The sequence below is a fragment of the Heptranchias perlo genome, chromosome 22 (genome assembly GCF_035084215.1).
Source record: "Heptranchias perlo isolate sHepPer1 chromosome 22, sHepPer1.hap1, whole genome shotgun sequence".
Lineage (NCBI taxonomy): Eukaryota > Metazoa > Chordata > Chondrichthyes > Hexanchiformes > Hexanchidae > Heptranchias > Heptranchias perlo.
In genome coordinates this window covers 45288378-45312217 of record NC_090346.1, presented here as the reverse complement: position 1 = coordinate 45312217, position 23840 = coordinate 45288378, and the positions used below count along the sequence as shown (strand labels likewise).

General features: G+C 44.2%; 1 protein-coding gene across 1 annotated transcript in view; it reads right to left on the bottom strand.

Moving 5' to 3' along the window:
* pkd1a (polycystic kidney disease 1a) overlaps positions 1 to 19720 on the bottom strand; it is a 129555-nt gene extending 109835 nt beyond the window's left edge. Inside the window, exon 1 of the mRNA XM_068003452.1 lies at positions 19259 to 19720. Coding sequence (XP_067859553.1) covers positions 19259 to 19521 — 263 coding nt within the window. The 5' untranslated portion in view covers positions 19522 to 19720. The remainder of the gene's footprint in view (positions 1 to 19258) is intronic.
* Between the last annotated feature and the right edge of the window lie 4120 nt (positions 19721 to 23840).

Here is a 23840-nt window from a genome sequence, read left to right as displayed (position 1 = left end):
GATGAACATTTAGTTATTTTGATATTTTCCCTTTCTAATAATATTGAATGATGTTTGGTAGCATTTTAACTTTTACTTCTTCCTGGTTTCCAATCTCTCCCTTAGCCCAATCTCTGCAGTTTCTACTGCTCCTGATCTCTTTCCCAGTTTTCTCGCATAGTCCCAAATCAATTTCCCAGGACCAATCCTTAAAGGGGCACTGTCTTTATGGGGGGGGGGGGGGGGGAAGTGTTTGGCAAAACTTTCTTCATTTGAAGAGGGAGAAGAGCTGTGGGCCATTTTCATTACAATGACATCCTTCACAATGAGAAGATGCAGATTGGGTGATCGCTTTGCTGAACACCTCAGTTCTGTCCGCAAGCATGACCCTTAGCTCCCTGTCACTTGCCGCTTTAATTCTCCATTTCACTCCCGCTCTGACCTCTCTGTCCTTGGCCTTCGACCTTCTTTCAATGAAGCTCAACGCAAGCTCGGGGAGCAGCACTTGATCTTTCTACTGGGCCTTAAACATTGACTTTAGCAGCTTCAGACCTCAATCAATGCTGCACGTTTCCCTCTGTCTGCAGCTGCTGCTAATGTAAAATGGACGTGCAAGCACTTTGGGGGATGGGGGAGATTGTGGGTCGATGCTTGGGGTTGCGATCCCCTATCGGTGCACGGCCGGTGGGATGGTCTACACCCGCCATGTCCATCTGCCTTTTTTCTTCCACTACAGAACGATACTGGAGCTTAGAGGGTTAAATTATGAGGACAGGGGTTGCATATACTTGGCTTGTATTCCCTCGAGAATAGAAGATTGAGGGTTGTTCCTATGTACACTCCTGGGCCACTGGAGTCTGCTAGTTTTTCCATACTTCCCTACTTCCCATACTCTGCTATTCTGCTTTAACCTTTCACACATCCTCTGGGTCTCGTATATATACTTTATTTCTCTCATCATGCCTCCTTTTTGTTTTACGCTGCTACCACTTCTGCCATTTAATCATCTCCTGTTCTCCAACTAATCACTTTACAGGCCTTTCTTTTTATTTTATCGTGTATGTGGTCACTTCTTTTTTTTCTCCCACCCCCTTTCCCCTGGCTCTCTTCCCCTCTATGAGCTGTTCATCTGTAACATCTCCCGGTTCTGACGAAGGACCGTGGACCTGAAACGTGAACCTAACCTACTCCCACTCTCCACCGATGCTGCCTGACCCGCTGAGTGTTTTCTAGCATTTTCTGCTTTATTTCAGATTTCCCACATCCGCAGTATTTATAGGGGAAGCTAGATAAGCACATGAGGGAGAGAGGAATAGAAGGATATGTTGATAGGGTGAGATGGAGGGAGGAGTCTTACATAGAACATAAGCACTGGCATAGATTTGCTAGGCCGAAAGGCCTGTTTCTGCGCTGAAAAAAATCAATGTATTTTGCTCTTTGATGAGGCTTTACCAACAAGCAAAGGCAGGTTGCCCCGATGCCAAGAGCAGATTAACGCCAATATAGGGCTCGTGCCAGGGGCACGTGCAAGTAATGAGTTGCATTTAAGCGTAGTATACTGTGATAAGATTTGCTTTATTATTAATGCAGTGTGTAAACATTCTGCAGGCCTATTTCTTCATGCATTTTACTACATGCTTGTGTTTTAATAGATCGGAGGGGGCTGTATGGGGGATGCGGAGGGGCCCCTGAATATTCTTGGTGCCCAAGGCCCCAGGCAGTGAAAGTACCAGATTCTGTACGATAACTTACTCCAATAGATTAATTTCCTACATTACAACAGTGGGAACACTTCCAAAAGTACTTCATTGGCTGTAAGGCGCTTTGGGACATCCTTAAGTCGTGAAAGGCGCTATAGAAATGCAAGTTCTTTCTGTTCAATTGCCCTAATCATTAACAAATGCCTATACAAAAGACAAATGTAAGGAATCTTACAACACCAGGTTATAGTCCAACAGTTTTATTTGAAAATCACAAGCTTTCGGAGATTATCTCCTTCGTCAGGTGAGTGAGTCACTCACCTGACGATGGGGATGATCTCCGAAAGCTTGTGATTTTCAAATAAAACTGTTGGACTATAACCTGGTGTTGTAAGATTCCTTACATTTGTCCACCCCAGTCCATCACCGGCATCTCCACATCATGGATACGAAAGACAATAAACCTGTACGGTGAGACAATTTTCTAACTTTTGCTAACATAAAACGGACAAAGCAATTAATATGCTGGAAGTTCCACTCATGAAACTAGTTCTTTTAAAGTGGTGTCTGCCCAATTTAGTAAAGTGCATAATTTGTACACCAGCGAAATCGCCTGCCCAGCGTTCTCAGTCTCTAACACATTTTCTTTATCACCGGGGAAGGGAGAGGTGGGTGGTGGGGGGGTCCATTACTGCTCCTTTGTGCCATGCGTTCTGGGAAGGATGACATCACTGGTGTCTGTCTTCACTATCAAACGTTCCAGAGGGTTTTTTTTTTTGTCTTCTAAGCAAAGCAGAATTTTTTTTTTTCTTCTTCTAAAAATGGTACGAGCCAACTTTCTGTGGAAAGTTTTACAGCATCTACAGCGCACAAGCTGGCTACAATTAGGTCATCCTAAAACAGAACGCACTGAAAGGGAGAAAGGGAATGGCATCTCCCTGGTGGAGAATAGCCGCTGTGTTATAAACCAGACTTTTCCACAGCACATGCTCCAAAAATAACTGAAATAAATCTTTGACATTTGATGTTTTTCTTTGCTTCTCCTCAAACTCCTATATATCATAAAGGAAGGTCATTGCGACTGAGTTACAGATTATGAAGGAGAGATCTGGTCATGACATAACCTTTTTTTTTTAGCCCTATTTGTTAACAAATGACAAGAATTATATGAATTATGTCACTGCATCAATTGCATTTCACATCATCTGCACACCACATCGCCACGACAACAAAGGACAAAACTCTTGTGGCCTACCAAAAAAAAGGTTTGCCAAATATTTTTTCCCCCTTAAGATAATCATGGTATTTTTCCTTTCTTGCTTTCCTTTTTTCCGCTGTTTAGGATTTTCTTCCCCCCCCCCTCCACCCTCACCGTTCCATACGCCATGCCTTTCACTCCTTTACAGCATGCTGAGAATGGGAGTAAGAGCCACAGAAAGACATCTGACCGTTTTATAAGGGACAGAGGGGAAGAACCCTAAACAGGAACTGGGAAGGATTAAAAAGGGAGCCAAGGACACATTTAAAGAGGGAGATTTTTTTATGAGGCTTTTAAAAGGAAGCCAAGATTCTTCGGGAGAGAGTTTCAAACAACAGGGGCGTAGTGGCAGAGAGACTGGCATCTGGTGGAGGAGCAGAAGGAGAGAAGCAGTAATCCAAAGTCAGAGGAATGGAAGGAAATGGGCTTGGATATACAGTTGGAGAAGATCAGTGACATAAAGTGAAGTGAGATTTGAAAATAAAGACAAGGGCCTTAAATTTAATGCTTAACCTATCCGGTGACATGCACTGCATAGGCTCAAAGAATGGCTGTTTCGGTTGTAGACATATTCAACAGAAGAAAGGAGGAAACTGAAAAGAAACCAAGAAAAAAAATCCTGGTTACTGATTGAAGGGAGGTGTACATCAGTCACGTTTTATGGCTACTCGTGGATGTTAGGTTGCTCAGTGATGATCTCACAATTTTGCCTCAAGGTGAAACTAAAATCCAAGATCAGAAGATGCAGTGGACCATAAGACTGTAAACTTGGGAATCGTTTGTAAGTATCAAGCGACCTGTGGAAAAAAACGAGAACACAATTTTCTGTGCCCTTCAGCTTCTGTACTCAGGCTGTCCAGTAACTGGGACCAGGCCTGAAACTATTCACTCCATTCAGAGAGGCCAGGGACACAGAGAGGTCCACACAACTGTCAATGAATGACTGACAGATCAGAACCTACTGTAACAGGTCTACTTCGATGTCATTACTGGGGATGCAAGTCAGGGCCCAGAACTGCCAGAATTGGGCAAATCCTAGATATTATATAGTCAGTCATAAGCACGACAGATTGCCACATGTCGAAAACATAAACATGGTAAAAAAAAAACAAGCAGATCAAAATTACATTTCATGCTTTATTCCACTTTCTTTTCCTCCCTTCCTTTCCATCTTCCTGCTCCTTCCTGTCTTACTCTTCTTTCTTCTCGAAATTGGATCACTTCTTGATTGCAAAGTAGGATGCATTAAAAGCTGCTTTACTGTGTCCTTAAGGATGGATTTCATCAATTTCTTTTACAATTGGCCTTTAGTGTGGCTCACCCCATCTCACCCATAAACAAACTTTGCCAATCAGATAAAAGTGATTGAATGGTTTAAAAGAAAGACTTGCATTTATACCGTGCTTTACACGAACTCAGGACGTCCCAAAGCACTTCACAGCCAGTGAAGGACTTCTGAAGTGTAGTCATTGTTGTAATGTAGGAAACGCGGCAGCCAATTTGCGCACAGCAAGATCCCACAAACAGCAATGAGATAATGACCAGATCGGTTATTTTTTCAGTGTTGTTGGATGAGGGATAAATATTGGCCAGGAGACTGGGGAGAACTCCGCTGCTCTTCTTCGAAATAGTGCTGTGGGATCTTTTACGTCTACCTGAGGGGGGGGGGGGGGGGGGAGACGGGGCCTCGGTTTAACGTCTCACCCATTACCATGGCTCACAAATAAATAACGGCACTCAGGTGAGATATCCACTTGGACAAGAGCGCATGAGGAATTATACTGCACCACGGAATCTATGCCTTCAGGTTGGAAGTTGATGGGAGAAACTTTGCGTGCAACAGCTACACGTGTACAATGGAACTCAAGTGATTCTTGAAGGGTCAATCCCAGGTTGAAGCTTACAGTGTGTTCACTGATGAGTGGCTAATGATTTATAGAATGTATTATGGAAGCAGAGTTTGACAAATTTTTAGATGGATAATTATCGTGAATTGAAGCTGGACCTCTGTGAACTACATTCTGAAAAGAATTCTTGGTTCATGCAGTAAAGCAAGACTCAAACACCATCTGGAGATAACACCATCTGGGTTAGTTTCCAAGGGAGGTGGCCCTCCATTGTCAACGGGACAATCTGGAATCAGAATCTAATCAGATCAAATTTGTTTGGCTTGTACCTCAGGCTGTTGAAATGATAATGTACGATAATTTACCCGTGTGGAGTTAGACGGAACTCGCTGCTTAACCCAGGCAACCATTAAGTGAGCATAACACCAAATGGAAATGTCAAAAGTCTTTGTTCCAGGCTTAGCCAATTAAACAACTTGCCACTAGGCTGCAGTTCACATCCCATCCATTTGAATGGTAGAAATTATTAATGTTCCAATTACCTACCTGTCAAGAATGAATCTTGATCATCTTAAGACATAAATCATAAGAAATAGGAGCAGGAGCGCCCCTCGAGCCTGCTCCGCCATTCAATAAAATCATGACTGATCTTTGACCTCAACTCCACTTTCCTGCCCGATCCCCATATCCCTTGATTCCCCTAGAGTCCAAAAATCTATCGATCTCAGCCTTGAATATACTCAACGACTGAGCATCCACAGGAAGACACAAAGGGCCCGATTTTACCACCCACTACCGGGTGCGTTCTCGGCGGGGGGGCCCTGAAAATCCCGAAATCCAGGTGCGGGACCGGATCGCGCCTCGATCCCGCCCACTTCGGGGTTCCCCGATGACGCGCCGGCGTGCGCGCGCAGCCCCCGCTGGTGGGAATCCCGCAGGCAATTAAAGCCAGCGGGATGCCACTTGAGAGTATTTACTTTGCTTGTTCAGGTCATTAACTGACCTGATTAAGGGACTGTGTGTGATTTTGGATAAACATGGGACTGTTTCACACACTGGGGGAAACACTCCCAGTTGAAATGGACGTGTTGCAGCTGTCAGCCTGTGGCAGCTGCAAAGGTCCATTTGACAGGTGGGGGGGGGGTGGGGAGACCCTCACCCATTGCAGGAGGCCGCTCTGTCACTTGGGACAAAGTTTGGCCTCCACCACCCTCCTCCTGACAGTCAAAGTCACCAACCTGCACACTTACCCCGGGGTCCGGAGACATGTACCTACCTTGCGGACCCCCTCAGATGTACATCTTGCGGATGGGGGCCGCCGTAGCTGCAGTCATGACCTCCTCGGAGGGCAAACAGCATCACCAGCCTCACCATCCATGCCGTCCACCTCTGACACGTGGAGCTCCACAACAGAGTGCTGTGACACATCCACCTGTACAGCAGGAGGGAGGGCTACCGCAGAGAGAGACGCGTTGCAGAGGGCACTACCCTCGCCACAGGGTCCACAGACCGAGGCTCAGCCTCCTGGACCTCTCTGAGCAGCAGTGCACACGGAGGCTCAGAGTCAGTCGACATGTAGCCGTGGACATCTGCAGCCTCTTTTTTCATGCCGAGCTGCTCCTGGCTGGCCCGTGCACCATCTTCCTACCTGTCGCTGTCAAAGTCACCACTGCCCTCCCGAACTTCTGCTCCACAGCCTTCCAGGCTGCAACCGGGGACATCCCCGATGTCTCTCAGTCGTCTGCGCAGAAGAGCCCTGCAAATGCACCTACACCCACTCTGCAGTGACACACTGGGTGGCATCAGTGGTGGGTCCTCATAGGGATACCCAGGAGCGGGCATTATTGCACAAACCAGACAAGATTCGCAAAGACATGGCAGTAGTGGTGCCAATATAATGTGTGATGTGAGTTGTTCTTTAATTCAATAGAAGTAAGAACCATGACAAACCCTCAAACACCCTTGTGCACCCCCTTCATGCTCACGACACGTTTGCCTTACGCTGCCTACTGCACATATGTGATGCATGCCCTGTGGCTGCAGCACAGGTGGTGGCAGGTTGAGTGAGGCTGGCCGTGAGAGAGATGCACGAGAGGGTGAGTATGGGATAGAGCCATGAGATTGTATGAGGATTGGGTTGCGTATTAGTGGCGGGTTGAGTACTGGCGAGGTGAGTAGGTGGAGGTAAGATGAGGATGAGGTTTGAGTGGGTATGAGGGGTGATGTGACAGAGTAGTGTTGGCAGTGCCGAAGAAGATGTGGGGTGGGGGCAGTGATGTGGCAGACGGAGTGTAGGGGAAAGACTACGTGTTCTCACTGTGGCTGACCTATTGAGGTCATTGGAGCGCCTCCTGCACTGTATGCAGGTGGGCGATATGTTGGTGGCGCAGGTGACCTCCTCTGCCACCTCGAGCCAGGCCTTCTTGGTGGCAGAGGCAGGCCGCTTCCTCCCGCCCGCCGGGTGGAAGATCTCTGTCCTCCCCCTCCTCCTCACCCCATCTAATGATACCTGGGGTGAGGCATCATTAAACTGGGAGCAGCCTTCCCCCTGGGCTGCTCCATGCTGTAATTTTTGCTGTTTGTTGCAGCATCTGTCAGTGGAGGACTGCCCCTTTCAATAGAGCGCCTCCAGCTGACAGATCTTACTGCGCATGCGCAGCCCGCCCGACGCGCAGATCAGCAGCGGGGAACCCGGAGGAGCAGGTAAGTGGATCCAATTAGTGTGTTGCCTGCTACGATCGCGCGGGAAACCCACTAATTTCACCGGGCGCGTTTTCAACCCGCCCGCTGGCCCACCCGCCGAGAACCCGCACCCCTGGTAAAATCGGGCCCAAAGAGTCTGCAAAGGGATATAGACAGATTAAGTGAGTGGGCAAGAAGGTGGCAGATGGAGTATAATGTGGGGAAATGTGAGGTTATTCACTTTGGTAGGAAGAATAGAAAAACATAATATTTTTTAAATGGTGAGAAACTATTAAATGTTGGTGTTCTGGGGTAGAGAATTCCAAAGATTCACAACTCTCTCCTTATCTCAGTCTTAAATGGCCGACCCCTTATCCTGAGACTACGCCCCCTAGTTCTAGACTTGCTAGCCAGGGGATACAACCTCTCAGCTTCGACCCTGTCAAGCCCCCTCAGAATCTTATATGTTTCAATGAGATCACCTCTCATTCTTCTAAACTCCAGAGAGTATAGGCCCATTCTACTTAATCTCTCCTCATAGGACAACCCTCTCATCCCAGGAATCAATCTAGTCAACCTTCATTGCGCCGCCTCCAAGGCAAGAATATCCTTCCTTAGATAAGGAGACCAAACTGTATACAGTATTCCAGGTGTGGTCTCACCAAAGCCCTGTACAATTGTAGCAAGACTTCCTTACTCTTGTACTCCAACCCCCTTGCAATAAAGGCCAACATGCCATTTGCCTTCCTAATTGCTTGCTGTACCTGCATGTTAACTTTGTGTTTCTTGTACTGGGACACCCAAATCTCTCTGAACACCAACATTTAATATTTTCTCACCATTTAAAAAATATTCTGTTTTTCTATTCTTCCTACCAAAGTGAATAACCTCACATTTCCCCACATTATACTCCATCTGCCACCTTCTTGCCCACTCACTTAATCTGTCTATATCCCTTTGCAGACTCTTTGTGTCTTCCTCACAGCTAACTTTACCACCTAGCTTTGTATTGTCAGCAAACTTGGATACATTACACTCGGTCCCTTCATCTAAGTCATTAATATAGATCGTGAATAGCTGAGGCCCAAGCACTGATCCTTGCGGCACCCCACTAGTTACAACCTGCCAACCTGAGAATGTCCCGTTTATCCCTACTCTCTGTTTTCTGACCGTTATCCAATCCTCTATCCATGCTAATATATTACCCCAAATCCCACAAACCCTTATCTTGGGTAACAACCTTTTATGTGGCACTTTATCGAATACCTTTAGAAAATCCAGATATACCAAATCCACTGGTTCCCCTTTATCCACCCTGCTAGTTACATCCTCAAAAAACTCTAATAAACACGATTTCCCTTTCATAAAACCATGTTGACTCTGCCTAATCATGTTATGATTTTCTAAGTACCCTGTTACCTCTTCCTTAATGGATTCCAGCATTTTCTGATGATGTCAGGCTGAATGGATTGTAGTTCCCTGTTTTCTCTCCCCCTCCTTTCTTAAATAGCGGGGTTACGTTTGCTACCTTCCAATCTGCTGGGACCATTCTAGAATCTAGGGAATTTTGGAAGATCATACCCAATACATCCACTATCTCTGCAGCCACCTCTTTTAGAACCCAGGGATGTAGACCGTCAGGTCCAGGGGATTTGTCGGCTTTCAGTCCCATTAGTTTCTCCAGTACTTTTTCATTTTCTTTACTAATATTAATTACTTTAAGATCCTCACTCTCATTAGACCCTTGGTTCCCCACTATTTCTGGTGTGGAGATGCCGGTGATGGACTGGGGTTGACAATTGTAAACAATTTTACAACACCAAGTTATAGTCCAGCAATTTTATTTGAAATTCACAAGCTTTCGGAGGCTTCTTCCTTCCTCAGGTGAATGTGGATTTCATTTCCACATTCACCTGAGGAAGGAGGAAGCCTCTGAAAGCTTGTGAATTTCAAATAAAATTGCTGGACTATAACTTGGTGTTGTAAAATTGTTTACAACTATTTCTGGTATGCTTTCTGTATCTTCTACTGTGAAGACAGATACAAAATATTTGTTTAACGTCGCTGCCATTTCCTTATTCCCCATTATAATTTCTCCTGTCTCAGACTCTAAGGGACCCACATTTACTTTTGCTATTCTCTTCCTTTTTACATACTTGTAGAAGCTCTTACAATCTGTTTTTATATTTCTTGCTAGTTTACTTTCATATTCTATTTTCAACCTTTTCATCAACTTTTTGGTCATCCTTTGCTGGTTTCTAAAACTCTCCCAATCCTCAAGCTAACTACTCTTCTTCGAAACATTACAAGCCTCGTCTTTTAATCTTCAAAGAAACATGCCTATTACAAAAAGACTGATTCAAACTAGGGTGTCAGAAACCTGTTGGATTAGTGTAACAGCTGTTGGCTTTCTCCATTCTGCACATCCGCTGTATCATCCATTTACTTCCATTCATGGCATTGAGACAGGATTCCAGAGTGAAGGAACATTCACATTACATTTGCCAAACTCTCTGCTAAAAGATTCTGAAAAGGACTCTTAAGATTTTAGACATTATTATTTTGAGTTTAAAGTATTGTATACTGATTATTTGTTGTATTCTCTTTGCTTCTATGTAGTTATAAATATTGTAAATAGATTTGGCTATTAGTTTTAGCCTAAATGATACAATCTGACAACTTGGTTTCCTATCTACAACAGTGACTACACTTCAATGAAAAGTACTTAATTGGCTTTAAAGCACTTTAGGATGTCCTGAGGTTATGAAAGGCGCTATATAAATGCAAGCCTTTCTTTCTCTGCCTTTCAGAGTGGGTAGTAGTGCGTGGGATTATAGTACATATGTATCACTGCAAACACTTTTTACAGTACATGGGATTACAGTACAAATGGTGTCAGCTGTGGCTCAGTAGTCGCACCCTTGCCTCTGAGTCAGAAGGTTGTGGGATCAAGTCCCACTCCCGAGACTTAAGGACAAAATCTAGGCTGACTCTCCAGTGCAGCCCTGAGGGAGTGCTGCACTGTCACAGGTGTCACAGGTGCCATCTTTTGGATGAGACGTTAAACTGAGGGCCCGTCTGCCCGATCAGATGGACGTAAAAGATCCCATGGCAATATTTAGAAGACGAGCAGGGGAGTTCTCCTGACCAATATCACTAAAACAGATGACCTGGTCAGTTTCACATTGCTGTTTGTAGGACCTTGCTGTGTACAACTTGACTGCATGTTTCTTACATTACAACAGTAACTGCACTTCAAAAGAGTACTGTGGCTGTAAAGCGCTTTGGGACTTCCTGAGGTCGTGAAAGGCGTTATATAAATGCAAGTCTTTTTTTCATTTTTGCATGGGATTACAGTACATATGTAAAACTACACAGCTCTTTCACAGTGTGCATGGGACTACAGTATCATGCATGTAACCCTACACGCTCCCTTCACATAATGCATGTGATTACAGTACCATGTATGTAACCCTACATGCTCACTTCGCAATATGCATGTGATTACAGTACCATGTATGTAACCCTACACGCTCCCTTCACATAATGCATGTGATTACAGTACCATGTATGTAACCCTACATGCTCCCTTCGCAATATGCATGTGATTACAGTACCATGTATGTAACGTGACGCCCCTTAATTAATACATGGTGCCAGACCTCATTCTCTGCAGCTCAACAAATTACTGAAGAAATCTTCATTTTTCTTTTCGTGCAGTGTCTGCACTGAATTGATTGTCATAATTTTTATGGTGGACTTTGATTTGGATAAGTGACTAATTCAGATTCCTGAATTGAATCAGATTGAATGAATCTTTGTAAACAGAGTTTGCTGATTAATGACAGGTAAGACTGCAGTGATCGCAGCTGATGCACAACGGGGCTCGAGTTTTATCCTTTAAAGCAAAACACAACCGTGTTTACAAAATGATAACATTCAGTAAGTTTTTCGAAACAAACACATTTTCCCAGTGTTCTGAAGTGAGTATAAAAATAAAACTCTTGTGTATCAGTTCAGCTTGTACCACCACATTGTTTCAGAACAAGGATGCTGGTGAGTTGCCACTTCTGTGCTCATTCATTGTGGGCTGGTGTCTCGACATGAAAGCTGTCCAGTGGGCGTTGGAACTGTAAAGTCCTGTTCCAGTCAAGTGCATTGAACAATGTGTCCCGTCACGGAACACGTTTACACTGGTAAACCCGTCTCCAGTGAAGTCAGCAGGCAAGCGAGTGTAAACATGGCCACTCGTGTGTGAATTAAAAGTAGTGTTCCTGGAGGAGATGGGGAGGGGGTTTTACAAACCAATTAAGATCAGGCAGAAGATCGCATGCATGGGTAAAACTATATCTTTTTCTTTTCTGTTTTTAAATGTTTGAGCCATTCCATAAGGTACATTCATTATCCACTTTGTAGACATTACATCATGTTCAGAGATCAGACACTGTATAATCCTTGCTTCATTTTAGCCTGCTCAGTTTTAGCTTTTGCCTTCCAAGTCCGTCCTACTTCCTCTTCATATTCATCAGGACTTTGAGCACTCCAAATGTTTCCCATTATGTTATATCTCACATTCTTAAGTATTTACGAAAAGTATTTCTTTTTCTCTTACCACAGTCTGGAATCCAAGTTCAACACATCAGCAACAACAGCTTGCATTTATATAGCACCTTTAACGCAGTAAAATGTCCTAAGGCGCTTCACAGGAGTGTAATCAGACAAAAATTGAAGGAGACATTAGGACAGGTGACCAAAAGCTTGGTCAAAGAGGTAGGTTTTAAGCAGCATCTTCAAGGAGGAGAGAGGGGTGGAGAGGCAAAGAAGTTTGTGGAGGGAATTCCAGGGCTTAGAGCATAGGCGGCTGAAGGCACGCCCGCCAATGGTGGGGCAAAGGAAGTGGGCGATGGACAAGAGGCCAGAGTTGGAGGCATGCAGTTTTCAACTACAACTAATACTCCTCAGTCAATGTAACCTGCTTTGGTGAAGTCTTGCCCTTGCGCGTAACCAGCTCCCCACATTTACATAACTAAAACCAGCTCCCTTATCCCAACAACAGAATCACAGAGGCGTATTTTCAAGGGTCTATAATCCCACTGATTGCTGGAACCCGGGATTCTTTACACGTTGGAGTGCAAGTAGCACAAAGAGACCTGTGGGTATGTAGCCCGCTGTACTCCCATAGTGTAAACGTGTCTTTCTAGAATTAAAGTGGAATTGCAGTGCTGTCCTGCAATCTGATGGATTAAACGGATGCATCAATCACCAACTTACAACACTGCTGCAATTCTGACAACACAGGAAGATACCTACAGTTGCACATGCCTTTTGTTGGTTCAGTGGGTAGCACTCTTGCCTCTGAGTCAAAAGGTTGTAGGTTCAAGTCCCACTCCACGAGACTTAAGCACATAATCTAGGCTGGTACTCCCAGTGCAGTATTGAGGGAATGCTACACTGTCGGAGGCACTGTCTTTTGGATGAGACGTTTAAATCAAGGCCCCCTCTACTCTCGCGGGTGGACATAAAAGATCCCATGGCCCTATTTCAAAGAAGAACAGGGGTGTTCCTCCTGCCAATATTTATCCCTCAACGAGCATCTCTAAAACAGGTTATTTGGTCATTATCACATTGCTGTTTGTGGGAACTTGCTGTGAACAAATTGGCTGCTGGGTTTCCTACATTATAACAGTGTCTACAATTCAAACAGCACTTCATTGGCTGTAACGCACTTTAGGACATCCTGGGGTCATGAAAGGCGCTATAGAAATACAAGTCTTTCTTTCTTTAGTGAAAAGAAATTGCCAAGTAATGATTCACCAGTAAACACTCACAGATATGTGCACACACCTGCTACACAGAAGGAGCTAGACAGTGGGTAATCTAACCATGACTAGCTGAAGAATGGACCACTAAAATAAGTATAAATATACAGCACTTTCCATGGTCCCTTGAGTGACTCTATGGCAAATTCACCTCAGTTGAAAAAGTGAACAGTACTAGGTACAAGACATTGTGGATTCATCATTTCATTAAATATAAAAGGAATGAAGTGTGCGATATGTCATTTCAGTGGGAACGTCACGATTCAGTGGCAGTCAGTTTGCTCCCTTCTGGTCATGCTTAAGTTGCCACCAGTTCCTGCGTCCTACACATTCAGTTCCTGTTCAACGGTTTGATGAGAATGCCCTCCTTCAATTCCAAAGTTCGTCCAGCCGTGGGATAGTGGGACTCCCAGTCCTCTGCAAGGTACGACTGGAACAGTACCACAAGTGCTGCCAGTGCTTAAGCCAGACCCCCATACTTGTGCCAGAAACATATGAGCTGATGTAGCAGCATCTCAAAATTCTGTGTTAATTGAAAATGTCCACATAGAATATCAGAGCCAAATCCTTCATAAAATTCAAAGATATTCCTCCTTGGACAACTTTTATCCCAATTTTAATTATTCACTCTCTGGTCTCCCATTGGCTAGAGGGTGAGGTTTATCTCTGGGGAACTGTGGGATGTGCTGTATTTTTATACTTATCGTAATGGTCTATTCTTCAGATTATTATGGTTAAATTAGCTCCTTTCCAGCTCCTTCTGTATAGCAGATGTTTAAACATATCTGTGATTGTTTACTTGGCTTGTGCGAGAAACAGATGAAAAGGGGCTGAGTAGCTCCACTGTTCACTACCTGTGTGTATCTCCTAGTGGAAGACGAGATTGGAATGGCATGAATGGTCAGCCGTGGCTCAGTGGTAGCACTCTCACCTCTGAAGTCTAGAAGGCTGTGGGCTCAAGTCCCACTTCAGGGGACTTGAGTACGACACTCCAGTATCAGTACTCGGTGAGTGCTGCACTGTTGGAGGTGCCATCTTTCAGGTAACACATTAAACTGATGCCCTATCTACCCTCTCAGATGGATGGAAAAGATCTCATGGCACTATTTCAAGGAAGAGCAGGGGAGTTCTCCTTAGTGTCCTGTCCAATATTTATTCCTCAACCAACATCAATAAAGCAGATTATCTGGTCATTATTACCCAGATAATAAGTTTGTGGGAGCTTGCTGTGTGCAAATTGGCTGCCCACATTACAACAGTAACTACACTTTGAAAAGTACTTAATTGGCTGTAAAGCACATTGGGATGTCCCAAGGTCGTGAAAGATTCTATATAAATTCAAGTTCTTTCTTTAATGGCATTCGTTGAGCTCTCTGTGGCTGAATTATCCTATCCCCTTGATAGGGGATAGCAACAAGAATATAACTAAAAGCAAATATATAACTGGCTACTGCTGCACACCTAACCTATCCGACACACAGTATCTAGAGGCACAGACCATACAATGGGGAATGTTATCTCTACTGGTTTGTCAACATTGAACTTGGCTTGCCTTCAAAAAAACCGGGGCTTACGTGTCTGATTGGGAAGAGCAGTGTGGTTAAAATCCCTTTTTCACATGAAACCTTACTGTGATTAATCAATGGCTTTGCCTGCACTCAAATTGAAATCATTGATTCAAATGTCAAATGAGAGTCCCTTAATTTATTGTAATACATTTCTATTGGTAATTATTGATAATGTAATCTCTGCAATCCAATCTCACTTCTCAATTGTGTTTTCCCAATCAGTCACATTACAGTGCAATTTTTGGAATTCTCTCTAAGGGATGGGAATGTTAATTGTACAATATTTTTGAGGCTCTTTTAATATTTCAAACTGTGACTTTAAATAATAAGCACATTTACTTAAATGTATAATCGCCCCAAAGATATATCAATGTTTAGTGATTTTTTTGGGGGGTGTACAGTGCAAATATTAACTGTTCAATTTATCAACGGGTTGTTTGTACATGAATATCTGTCTCATGTTTTGATGCTGGTGCAATAATGTGAGCAAGCAAAGGAAATTAAAACTAGGGGGGGAAAAAGTGATATCTTCTCCCCTCCTCTCCTGAAAGCTCTGATTCACGCTGAAGAACAGTTCTAGGGGGTCATTGGACAGATATCAGAAGAGAGAAAACTTAGTAGTTTCCTCTTTTCCCCACCTCCCTCCCCAGCCTGATGGAAAATGTTTCATTTACACTGCACTGACGTCCCTCACCTCGAAGAACACACATATCCCTCTAAACATTTGAAGAAAATGCTAAATGAATGATAGATTTTATTTTCCCTTCTTAATTATTCTCTTTGGAGCTCAGCACCACCTTTGAGCTTTGTATTTTTCATGAATAATTATCTTGTCGAGAGCATTACTGTCATAAGGCATTGAATAATTTTGAAGCATTGGGTCATGCCTCATTCAACTACTGGACTTCTTTACCGAAGCAATTCAATTAGTGACAGAGGACTATCCAATAGAATATAACATTCTATTTTCAGAAGGCTTTTGATAAAGTTCCACATGCGAAACTTTCAAAGAAGGCTAAGATTGGCTGGATTGAATTGGGTTGGAAACCAAAGATGCTCTTAAATGTTAAAAAAAAGTGCTTTGTGTACCCATCCCTAATTGCCCTTGAGAAGGTGGTGGTGAGCCGCTTTCTTGAGCCGCTGCAGTCCGTGTGGTGAAGGTTCTCCCACAGTGCTGTTAAGTTGAGAGTTCCAGAATTTTGACCCAGCGACGATGAAGGAACGGCGATATATTTCCAAGTCGGGATGGTGTGCAGTGGGGATCTGTTCAGAGTTCAATGCTTGTTTCACTTATGAGATAAGGGAGTATTACACAAAACTTTCCATTGGGAGACTAAATGGGTGGGATAGAGACATGATAGGGTAGATTATATATGGTCTATGGAAGGAATGAACTTGATGAGCCAAATAGCCATATGTCATTGCACGCTTTATTTTCTGATGATTACAAATGGCTAGCCTGAAAAGCAAAACTTGACAATAACAAAATAATTCAGAAGATTGATTGTTGCAAAAGATAGCTGAGAATCTGTTGAAAACTGTAACATCCTTTTTCTCTATTATTCTCCATGTAAATATTATATTTATATGAGCAGAAGACATTACAAAATATATAAGCAGTGAAGTTCAAAGGGCATTACGTCTGGTCAAGTCCACAAGTTATATAATGCCTAGAAAGGTCAACTGTCATAACACATCAAAACCCATGAGGCATTCTGTTTATTTGATGGCTCACTGATTTGTGTTGTTGAATGCCACTGAGCAGCATTCTGTCAATGACTGCTTGCACATATATGCAGACATCCACGTAATCTAGCCACAGCGTTGTGGAGTCAGCAGTATGACTCGGTCAGGTTTCCTTGTGTCACTCTAAGGCACAGAGCCTACAAGTTACGTTATTCACTGCATTGTATTAAAAAGGTATTCTCATGAAGATTTTAGTTTCCCATAATTTTGTACCTCCCTGCTCAGACATCCATTATGATGTTGCTCCTCTTTGCCCCATTGTTCAAGATTAACCATTGCCTCATCTGTGTGATCAACTAGCTCTTTGACAAAAAGAAACAAAGCAATTTATATTTGGATTGTACAGAGTCGCTCCTACTCAGAGGGTGATCTTCAGCTGTGTATAAAGGTTCCTCATTGCTTCGGGATCTGTATGTGTTATCATGGTTGTGTCTTAGAGCAAACCAACTGCATTCTGCATTCACCCTTGTAATTTTATCCCCATCAATTGATGTGTTTCTTTTTAATTCTTTCATTAGTGAACATGCTTTGTGTTTTCAAAATGATATACTTATATTTTACAGTGGCTAAGTCATTTCACAGATTCACAGCAACAAGTGTTATTGTGTATCGCTCACTGTTCCTGTTATAGGGCATGATTGGTGTGAGAACTTCCATCATAGCTCCATTTGTACTTTCATATGTTCTGACAACTGTTTCCATCATCATAAAGATTGTCATGGAGGGAATTTTATCTAAAACTGCGGTGGTCTTTACAGCAAAGTAACAACACAACAACTTGCATTTATATAGCGCTTTTAATGTATTAAAATGTCCCACAGTGCTTCACAGGAGCGATTATCAAACAAAAAATTTGACACCAAGCCATATTAGGAGATGTTAGGACAGGTGACCAAAAGCTTGGTCAAAGAGGTAGGTTTTAAGGAGCGTCTTAAAAGAGGAGAGCGACTGGAGAGACGGAGTGGTTTAGGGAAGGAACTCCAGAGCTGAGGGCCTAGGGAGCTAAAGGCACGGACGCCAAGGGTAGAGTGATGAAAATCGGGGCTGCGCAAGGGTACAAACATAATCTAACCATGTACATGAAACATGCTAGAGGTTTCAGCGATCTTCACAAATCTCGGTCATCTATTATCCATCTAAAATCCTCAAAATAATGTTTATACATTTCTTATAGGAAGTATATCCATTATAAACTGGAGGAAATGTGAAGTGTAGGGTAGGATAAATCCTCAGCAATTCCCCAAAAAAGAAAAAGCTAAACATAACTTTACCAGTGTTGTCACTAGGCCTGATTTAACATGTTTGAAAAAACGGTAAGATAAGCTCAAGTCATTCCTGAGCCAATCCACCTCAATGGCAGGCAATGCACTCCTAATGCATCACCTCAAATTGCCCCACTCTCAACCAGGGCCAGTTGCAGACCTGTAACTACCAATACTTCTTCCTAATCTTCTATTGCCCAAAGGTATCTCCCCAACCACAACCCAAGTTTGGAAGGGGAGAACTTATAATTGTATTACTGGGAGAGAAAAAAAATCAGAACAGGTCCCAAAATTTCACCTCGCCAGCAGCGCGCTTTACTGAAATCCTACTGCTTATATAACATTATTTTTAATTTGTTGAAAAATACCATTCCACCGGGTTAAGTCCAGATCCCCAAGAGAATTTGCCAATAATAATTCGGATATTTTTTTTGTTCCTTCCGTTATTTACAGAGAGTAGCGAAATTACATAAAGCCCGAAACTATATAGCATTACCTATCAGTGAAAAGTTATGCAAATTCTACTCTAAACAGCAGCCACAATACGAGATAATAATTAACAGAAACGAATGGCTGTTAAGAGTGGGTGTAGCTAATCTTTTATATACAGACAACAATCTGTGCACTACAGGAAGCCACGGGAGATCGGATCAAAGCATCCGAAATTTACGATCTGGATTTGGGACCGAGGCTTTGTGTAAAACATTTGAAATCTGTTTATGAGATTCGAGTTCCTTCCAGATTACGTTTAGACATTCCAGCTCCAATACAGGAAAACGGAATCTGACACTTAGTTTCCCAAATCGGTTCTGTCTGAATGAAGCCTACTTCTTTAAAAAAAACTTGTTTGGTGTCAAGTGCTTAACTGAAGACCCCCGCCCCCCTCCTAAACAGTTGCTGGAGTTTGAGCTGGTCAGTTACCAACTGCAGAAACACCAACAACACAGTTTTGCCAGGGGCGTCACATGTTGCAAATTCTTTAGTCAATGCTGATTTGAACCATACTCTGGTATGGTTCTGTAACCCCTGTTCCCATCGCTAGCGACAAAAAAAAGTGTTTGATTTATGTTAGTGGTTACAGAGTGGGCTTTTGGAGCCTGATGCCTGGAGTTTTGAGCAAAAATGAGAAGGGCTAATTTATTCAGTGCTGTCCTATATATATATATGTTGAAACTGTATATTCAGGGGAATACCAGTTTGACAGTGTTGGGGTTTTTCTGCAGGGCACTTTCATTAAATGCATCCTTAATACAGGAGTGAGTTTAACGATTCTTCAGCTATATTCTAATGTAACTTTAAATTGCAGACCGGGTAGCGAGAGACACAATCCTTGCAACAACGGGACCACGCACATCAATTTGCACGTTTTAGCTAAGTAATAATCCAGGGTGACTTACAGTACAGTGGTGTTGGGAGGCAGATCCATCACTCCTGGTCCCTGGTGAAGCCCAGCGTTAGAGCAGTTAACCGTACAGGAGAAATCCCACCGCGGGCAGCGACAGTCCGGGGGACAGGGCAGGCAACCCGGCCGCCCTGCCAACGCTCCGAGGCACAAGACAAGCGAGAAGAGGCACAGAGAAACTTTGCTGCAAAGTCCAAACTTCTTGGGGGCTGAGACGCCATGTTGCTTTGCTGAAATAAGAACATTGCTATAAGGCATAGCTCTTCGGCATCACATCGCCGCCGGCTCCCGGGATCTCCTCGACACTTTATGCTTAACACCACCTTTTTGTTTTGCTTTCAAAAAACAACCGACCAATGTTAACCACCTCGGTCAGAGCGGATCGCTCGCTAAGCCCGAACCCCGTCGGGGTACTGTGTTCCTTACTTCCTCCTCCTCCGATCTCCTATCGCGTGTGAACTTCCTTCTCTGTACAGATCCCGTTAACAAAAAAAAAAGAGGCGATGCGATGTCCAGACACTAGAGTGTGCTGGGCAGAAAACTGGGAAAGGAACAAAAACACTTCAGGATCCAAGCCGTTTCCAACACAGGGAAAAGTTACTGATCCTTGTAATCCTGCAGTAGAAAAAAAAAACCCTGTGTGTTTGTGGCTAGTGTTATTTTGCAGTTTATATGGCCCTTTGCAAACAAAATGTTTTTTTTAAATGGGGGTTAAAATGGACACATACCACGCCGGCTTTATTGTACATTGGTCAGCGTTTCCTGTTGATAAGTATCTGGTTTCAAACTTTTTTTTTAAACCTTGTTACTTATATTTATATAATGCATTTCAGGTATCCATATAGAGTGGCAAATAAGTAATAAACCCAATATTGAGATAAATACCAATACAGTACCCACATGTTGGATTATTATTCATTAAAATTACTCCAGTTACATCATAAATGTCATAGTTTCGGTATATTCAGGCTGTGCAGACCTCGATAATATTTATAAACAACAAACTTACATTTATGTAGCGCCTATACGGTAGAAAAAAAACATCCCAAGGCGCTTCACAGAGGCCTGGTCAGTCAAAGAGAAGGCACTGTCATCTCGTTAATTTCCCCCAAACTGAGATTAACTAATTGACTTGAGACCAAAGAGAGATCGCGACGGGTGCAGGCTGAATTATTTCAAAATGGGTAAAACTGTGGGACGAACGAGAGTTACTGTCTGAGAGAAAAAAATAATTAAAATACTGCTGGAAATCTGAAAAGAAAAACAGGGTGGGGACATTCAACAGGTCAGACAGCATCTGTGGAGAAACAGGAGTCAGGCCATGCTCCAGACCGTGACTATAACACCTGACTGCAGTCCCGAGAAAGGATGTTAAGGCCTGAAAAGTGGAGAGTTACTGAGAGTTTTTTTTGTGTGTGACACACATTCCCACCTCACCGACTTCAAAACATCTCCACAAATTAGCAGTTAGTGGAAAAACATCTTTAACACACGAGCAAATTAGCACCGGATAAAATAATATCTGCCAACTTTCTTGGGAGGAGAAATGTGAAGGGGCCGCAGAAAGGATTGCTCGGGAAACTGGAAAATCAATGCAACAGCTTCAATGATGGCGGGTGTGTGTAGGGGATCTGTGTAGGGGGTCTGTGTTTAAGGGTCTGTGTGTGTGGGGTGTGTGTAGGGGTCTGTGTTTAAGGGTCTGTGTGTAAGGGTGTGTGTAGTGTATAGGGGTCTGTGTGTAGGGGTCTGTGTGTAAGGGTCTGTGTGTAAGGGTCTGTGTAGGGGTCTGTGTGTAAGGGTCTGTGTGTGTGTGTAGGGGTCTGTGTGTAAGGGTCTGTGTGTGTGGGGTGTGTGTAGGGGTCTGTGTGTAAGGGTCTGTGTGTGTAGGGGTCTGTGTGTAAGGGTCTGTGTGTGTGGGGTGTGTGTAGGGGTCTGTGTTTAAGGGTCTGTGTGTAAGGGGGTGTGTAGTGTATAGGGGTCTGTGTGTGTGGGGCGTGTGTAGGGGTCTGTGTTTAAGGGTCTGTGTGTAAGGGGGTGTGTAGTGTGTAGTGTTTAAGGGTCTGTGTGGGTGGGGTGTGTGTAGGGGTCTGTGTGTGTGGGGCGTGTGTAGGGGTCTGTGTGTGTGGGGCGTGTGTAGGGGTCTGTGTGTAAGGGTCTGTGTGTGTGGGGCGTGTGTAGGGGTCTGTGTGTAGGGGTCTGTGTGTGTGGGGTGTGTGTAGGGGTCTGTGTGTAAGGGTCTGTGTGTGGGGCGTGTGTAGGGGTCTGTGTGTAAGGGTCTGTGTGTGTGGGGCGTGTGTAGGGGTCTGTGTGTAGGGGTCTGTGTGTGGGGGGCGTGTGTAGGGGTCTGTGTGTGTGGGGCGTGTGTAGGGGTCTGTGTGTAGGGGTCTGTGTGTAAGGGTCTGTGTGTGTGGGGCGTGTGTAGGGGTCTGTGTGTAGGGGTCTGTGTGTGTGGGGCATGTGTAGGGGTCTGTGTGTGTGGGGCGTGTGTAGGGGTCTGTGTGTAGGGGTCTGTGTGTAAGGGTCTGTGTGTGTGGGGTGTGTGTAGGAGTCTGTGTGTAAGGGGGTGTGTAGTGTATAGGGGTCTGTGTGTGTGGGGTCTGTGTGTAGGGGTCTGTGTGTGTGGGGCGTGTGTAAGGGTCTGTGTGTAAGGGGGTGTGTAGTGTATAGGGGTCTGTGTGTGTGGGGTCTGTGTGTAGGGGTCTGTGTGTGTGGGGCGTGTGTAGGGGTCTGTGTGTAAGGGGGTGTGTAGTGTATAGGGGTCTGTGTGTGTGGGGTCTGTGTGTAGGGGTCTGTGTGTGTGGGGCGTGTGTAGGGGTCTGTGTGTAAGGGTCTGTGTGTGGGGCGTGTGTAGGGGTCTGTGTGTAAGGGTCTGTGTGTGGGTGGGGTGTGCGTGTGGGTGGGGTTGATGGTATGGCCAATGTAGATGCCAACCCACATCAGGAGAGATGTTTTATTCCGGATTCTCACGGTCATCTGCGGATGTCTGGGTAATGCAGTTATATATCATCGTCACTTCAGAATGGTTAAGGTCCCAGGATGATAACTATAAATATTTAATATGTATCTTTTTAATTGGAATTTGGTTATAACATATTACAATCATAATGAACACGTGTGGAATTTTTGCGCTGCTTTAGGATATTCTCTATTGTGGGTGGGTTTGAGAGCAGGGAGGAAGAGAGGGCTGAAAAGTTAAAACAATTACCCATCTTACAGCTCAGGATCAACAGGAGGCTCGTTTTAACGCGGAAGAGCAGAACAATCCCACCTGATCTCCACTGGGTAACCCCGGCAGTCTGCACTTGTTTAAAGAGCTGTGTGTGTGAAAGTGACAAGCAGTGTAAACAAGTAAAAACTACACAACGTCCTTCAGACTGTTTCCAAAAAAAAAATCAAGACAACTCGCATCCATGTAGTCGAAAGATATCCGTCACTTCTCAATTATATCCAATTGTAAACAATTTTACAACACCAAGTTATAGTCCAGCAATTTTATTTTAAATTCACAAGCTTTCGGAGGCTTCCTCCTTCGTCAGGTGAACGATGTGAAAATGAAATCCTCGAAATGAAATCGCATTTATAATTCACAGAACAATGCTTGTTGAGTACAGACAGTTTTTTCAACTGCCCGTTGCCAAGGCAATCAGTGTGTAGACAGACAGGTGTTACCTGCCAGGTCTCAGAATATACAAATCACCAAAAAAAACAACAAACAAAAAAAAACAGAGATAGAGAGGTAGAAACATAGAAAAGACAGCAACTGACCCGTTATATTAAAAACAGATAACATTTGTTCGCTGGTGGGGTAACGTGTAGCGTGACATGAACCCAAGATCCCGGTTGAGGCCGTCCTCATGGGTGCGGAACTTGGCTATCAATTTCTGCTTGACGATTTTGCATTGTCGTGTGTCTCGAAGGCCGCCTTGGAGTACGCTTACCCGAAGGTCGGTGGATGAATGTCCATGACTGCTGAAGTGTTCCCCGACTGGGAGGGAACCCTCCTGTTTGGCGATTGTTGCGCGGTGTCCATTCATCCGTTGTCGCAGCGTCTGCATGGTCTCGCCAATGTACCATGCTCTGGGGCATCCTTTCCTGCAACGTATGAGGTAGACAACGTTGGCCGAGTCACAGGAGTATGAACCATGCACCTGGTGGGTGGTGTCCTCTCGTGTGATGGTGGTATCTGTGTTGATGATCTGGCACGTCTTGCAGAGGTTACCGTGGCAGGGTTGTGTGGTGTCGTGGACGCTGTTCTCTTGAAAGCTAGGTAATTTGCTGTGAATGATGGTCTGTTTGAGGTTGGGTAGCTGTTTAAAGGCGAGTAGTGGAGGTGTGGGGATGGCCATAGCGAGGTGCTTGTCCTCATTGATGACATGTTGAAGGCTGCGGAGAACATGGCGTAGTTTCTCCGCTCCGGGGAAGTACTGGACGACAAAGGGTACTCTGTTGGTTGCGTCCCGTGTCAGTCTCCTGAGGAGGTCTATGCGATTTTTTGCTGTGGCCCGTCGGAACTGTCGATCGATGAGTCGAGCATCATATCCCGTTCTTACAAGGGCATCTTTCAGCGTCTGTAGGTG